Below are 4,963 nucleotides of genomic sequence, written 5' to 3'. Positions count from 1 at the left end.
AAAAAACAAAAAAAAAAAAACTGCGTTTTGCAGTTTGGTCCACCGTCGCTCCACTCGACACAAAGCCTCGGTGGCGTGTGAGGTTTCTGCCTCTCCTGATCCATTTCTTTATTTTTTTACATGTATTTTCCCTCTCAAACCTCGGCTAAACACGCTTCTCCTAAGACATGACTCCAAACACCGGGTTGTGGCGGCAGATGCTCGGTCCGATCTCCTCGTAGTCCTTCTTGGTGTGACACACCTGGTAGAACTCCGGCTGTAAAAGCAGAGGATTTTTGCTCAGTTTAGGAATAATCTGGGACACTTTTAGGCTCAGAAAGGGTTCAGACACTCACGGTGGACGCCAGCATGGATCCTCCGAACCACACGGCGTACCTCTGCATGTGGTGGGTGATGACCTGCACGTCGATGGGCTTCGGCTGCGGACGGGAAGCAGGCGTTGAAGCCAAACTAGAACCCTAAAGATCCACTTCAGGGGTATGGGGGATTTTACCTTCAATTTGCCGCCACTCAGCTCCTCGCTGATCTTCAGGCGGGCGTCCACGGTCCTCTTGAGGTCCCTCTGCAGCCGTCGGCCAAAGTCCCTAAACATGGTGGAGCCTCCAGACAGAACAACGTTCTGCAGAAACAGAGTTTGGTTTTTGTTAAAGACAGAAAAAGATCAACACAAGACCACAGCGTAATCTACCTTTCATCAGTCAGACATTTTTATACAAACAAAGTCACACCAGAGTAATAAATGTCACACCAAAGTAATTAGACGCACTAGAGTACTAAGTCGTACCAGAGTAATACATTTCACACCAAAGTAATAAGTCGGACCAAAGTACTTGGTCGCACCAGAGTATCAAGTTGCTCATGAGTACCAAGTCGCACCAGAGTAATAAATGTCACACCAAAATAAGTAGTGGCACCGGAGCACTAAGTCGCACAAGAGTACTAGATCCTACAAGAGTAATAAATGTCTTACCAAAGTAATAAGTCGCACCGGAGTAATTAGTCACACCAGAGTACTTGGTCACACCAGAGTACCGAGTCGCTCATGAGTACTAAGTCGCACCGTGGTAATAAATGTCACACCAAAGTAATTAGACGCACTAGAGTACTAAGTCATACCAGAGTAATACATTTCACACCAAAGTAATAAGTCGGACCAAAGTACTTGGTCGCACCAGAGTACCAAGTTGCTCATGAGTACCAAGTCGCACCAGAGTAATAAATGTCACACCAAAATAAGTAGTGGCACCGGAGCACCAAGTCGCAAAAGAGTACTAGATCCTACAAGAGTAATAAATGTCTTACCAAAGTAATAAGTCGCACCGGAGTAATTAGTCACACCAGAATACTTGGTCGCACCAGAGTACCGAGTCGCTCATGAGTACTAAGTCGCACAAAAGTACTAAGTCGTACCAGAGTGACAGATGTCACACCAAAGTAATAAGTCGCACCGGAGTACTTCGTCGCACCAGAGTCCCGAGTCGCACTGGAGTAATAAATGTCACACCAAAATAATTAGTCGCACCGGAGTAGTAAGTCGCACAAAAGTACTAGGTCGTACAAGAGTAATAGATGTCACACCAAAGTAATAAGTCGCACTGGAGTAATTAGTCACACCGAAGTAATAAGTCACACCAGAGTACTTGGCCGCACAAGATTACTAAGTCATACCAGAGTAATAAATATCACACCAAAGTAATCAGTCGCACTGGAGTATTTGGTTGTGCCGGAGTAATAAATGTCACACCAAAGTAATCAGTCGCACCAGAGTACTTGGTCGCACTGGAATAGTATTAACAACTTTATTTCTGGTGTCCTTAGACAGCTCTTTGGTCTTGGTCATAATGAAGTTTGGAGTGTTTGAGGTTGTGGACAGGTGTCTTATATAAATAATGAGTTCCACTAATACAGGTAACGAGTGGAGGACAGAGGATTCTCTTACAGAAGAAGTTACAGGTCTGTGAGAGACAGAAATCTGAGGCCAAATACTTATTTTACAGCATAATTTACTAATAAATTCTTTAAAAATCAGACAATGTGATTGTCTGGATTTTTTTCTCATTCTCTCGTAGTTGAGGTGTCTCTTCTTTTTAAGTCACAGAACTTGCACAACTGGTGGCTGACTGAATACTTTTCGCACCATCGTAGCGGTGCTTATAAATACCAGATCCTTGATTTCGATCTCGTTTTCACCCGTTTCAGATTGCATACCTTATAGAGCGGGCGCCTCACGTCGATGGGACAGTTCTGGATGACTTCGTCCACCACCTCCGAGATGGGCTGAGTGAAGTCTGGGTTGGCAAACTGCAACAATAAAAGCAAAACAACGTCTGAAAAGTGAAAGGCCAGGTGTGTTGGGAAGTGTCCCCGTCGGTTCCTGTACCTCGGGGTGGAAGAAGATCTCGGGGCCCAGGAAGCGCTCGTATCCCACGTCGATGGTGAACTCCTTCTTGGAGATGGCGTTGATCCCGGTGTACTGCTTGATCCACTTGGAGCCGTCTGTGTCGTACTTGTTGAACTCCTTCACCAGGTCAGGACAGACGTAGCTGAAACGCTCCTGAAAACAGGAAAAAGAATGAAGTTTGTTGTTTTAATTCTCCTATTTGGCCACTAGATGGTAGTAGAGAACAACAGTTAGATCACTTCCTTCTTTTGCACACTATGGTTTTATTTATGCATTCAAATGCTGCTGCAAAAAAAAAAAACAGAAGTGCACCTTGACAGCTTTGGCCGTCTCCAGCGACTGCTCCGGAGGAATCCCCACCTCCCGCTCTCGGAGCAGCTGCTGGGTGAAGTAGGTGATGTCTCGCCCAGCGATGGGGATGTGTTTGATGCAGCTGCCGATGACGTAACCTTCAGCCTGGAGAGCAGAAGTGGAGGAGTTTAAGATGAAGGAAAAAAAAAGATGAAGTGTCAGAGTGTGACGACGATACGAACCACTGGGATGACGTGAGTGACGCCGTCGCCGCTGTCGATGACAGTTCCCGTCAGCGTTCGCTCTCCGATCTGTCTGGAGGTCCAGGAGGCAGCCAGCGCCAGAACAGCCTGAAGCAAGTGCATACTTTTTTATTTTTTGGTACTATAAACACCTCAAGAAGGTGTCAAGTTCAAAAGAAGAAAATAAAAATCTGAATTTTCCATAAAGATTTTCTCTGGTTTCACATGTGCTTCAATTCCCACATCTTTAGGTTCAACCATCACAGCCATCCATTTAAAATAAACGTACCTGAACAGCGATGTAGAGCCCTGGCACGTTGAAGGACTCAAACATGATCTCTGCGGTGTACTCGCGGTTCTCAGGTGTGTTGAGAGGAGGCTCAGTCTATAGATGAAGCAATGTTAAATCAATAAATAAAATTGTATATGAAAAAACACAAACATCTTTAGCAACCAATTACCCCCTATCCCTTACAGCTTTTAAAATATAACCTGTAAAAGGGTAAAAGTCCATAGCAACCATAGAGTTATTTTTTAGTCTGGGGCTGATGAACATATGTACCAAATTTCAGATTTGTACGTCAAAATATTTTTTCAGATTTCCTTAGCAACCGATTGTTATGCTTTCCACGCTTGCTAGGTTGTTAGATCAGCAATATATTGACACGCTAATACATCCACAGCAGAAAAAGCTAGCACTTAAAACTATTTTAGTCTTTTCAACCGTAGTCAGAGTTATAAAACTGTATTTTCTAATAATGAAACGGACATCTTGGTGAAGTTACTGTCCTTACGAGTGGATAAATACTGGGCAAACCTGCACACAACATGTTAAGTTTGTTGCTCGTAGGGCAAAAAACAAGAATTAACGTTCCATTTTTACGATGTCCCTTGATGTCTCAATAGAACTGCACCTGCGCCCCCCAACTGCTCCCGTCTACGACCCTCCAACGACCCCGTCAGTCACCACACCTGTTCAGGCCAACCCCCAACAAGTGGATGTGTCAAAGACTTTAAGGTATATTGTTTTACAAAACAAATTAAGCAAGAGAAAATAGCCGAAACCCTATCCTTCCGTCCAGCTCCTGACGATAACGCTTCAACAATCAATCAAGCGGTGAAGTTTTGTACTTTACCAAAGTCGAGCTAAAGCATTTTGACAGATTTTTGAGCACCATGTAAATTATGTAAAGACCCCATGACAATTTTTTTGTTTAAAGAAACATTTCAAGTAGTGTTTCAGTTATGATTAAGGTTTTTAACCAAAATCTTAGAACCTAAATGTCTTAAAAAGCCAATTTTCATGTTGATCTGAAGCCTTCGTCTCCAAAATCTCCTCTGAGGGGGCGTGGCCTTTGGATCTAAGCAAAAACTCTGCTCTTACCAACAGGAAGTAGTGGTCCTCAGGTTCTGCCCGCAGATACTTGAAGATGACCTGCTCCATGAATCTCTCCATCAGGTCCCAGTCCTCCACGATCCCGTGACGGATGGGCCACTGGGACGACGAGACAAGTCTCAGCACCTTCGCTCCAAGCACCGAAACGGACGCCACTGGGGCGGACTATCTACCTTGGTTGCGTACGACGGCTTGTCGATGGCTTCGTCTCCGATGAAGAAGTCCAGGTCGTCGACTCCCTTCATCATTCTGCGCTGCGCCTGGTCTCCAACCTTCGCCGACTCTTTGATTGCAATACCTGATTGAGATTAGGCAATAAGGGGTTAAATATACCCAGTTGATCTTTTGTTTAAGTCAGAGTGGTTTTAAAAAAGCAATTTTAAGAAGACTAAAGTTAAATATTTCTATTAACTATTTCATATCTGTCTTGTGTGCTTTTTGGGGGAGGTGCAATAAAAAAAGCTTTTATTTATAGAAATAAAAATGTTTAAAACGTTGCTGATTTCTTAATAAAATAGCTAAAAGAAAGTACAATTTTTCAAATTTTTGACTTTGCAGGTCTTTTAGGAGTTTTTTTAGCCACAGAAGTATCATTTTGTGATATAATGAAGCGGGAGAGCTAAGGATGAAGCG

The 4,963-nt window shown here is 43.7% G+C and overlaps 1 protein-coding gene across 1 annotated transcript in view; it reads right to left on the bottom strand.

Moving 5' to 3' along the window:
• LOC112156854 (actin-related protein 3) overlaps positions 1 to 4,963 on the bottom strand; it is a gene marked incomplete at its 3' end in the record, with an annotated part of 7,025 nt that continues 2,062 nt past the window's right edge. Inside the window, 10 exon segments of the mRNA XM_024289238.2 lie at positions 1 to 256; positions 336 to 419; positions 494 to 619; positions 2,209 to 2,301; positions 2,381 to 2,554; positions 2,714 to 2,857; positions 2,935 to 3,042; positions 3,224 to 3,319; positions 4,319 to 4,429; positions 4,504 to 4,628. Of these exon segments, the coding sequence (XP_024145006.1) occupies positions 161 to 256; positions 336 to 419; positions 494 to 619; positions 2,209 to 2,301; positions 2,381 to 2,554; positions 2,714 to 2,857; positions 2,935 to 3,042; positions 3,224 to 3,319; positions 4,319 to 4,429; positions 4,504 to 4,628 (1,157 nt within the window).

The sequence above is a fragment of the Oryzias melastigma genome, linkage group LG2, assembly GCF_002922805.2.
Source record: "Oryzias melastigma strain HK-1 linkage group LG2, ASM292280v2, whole genome shotgun sequence".
Lineage (NCBI taxonomy): Eukaryota > Metazoa > Chordata > Actinopteri > Beloniformes > Adrianichthyidae > Oryzias > Oryzias melastigma.
Note: the sequence above shows the minus strand (reverse complement) of the source record. Positions and strands in the feature narration are given on the sequence as shown.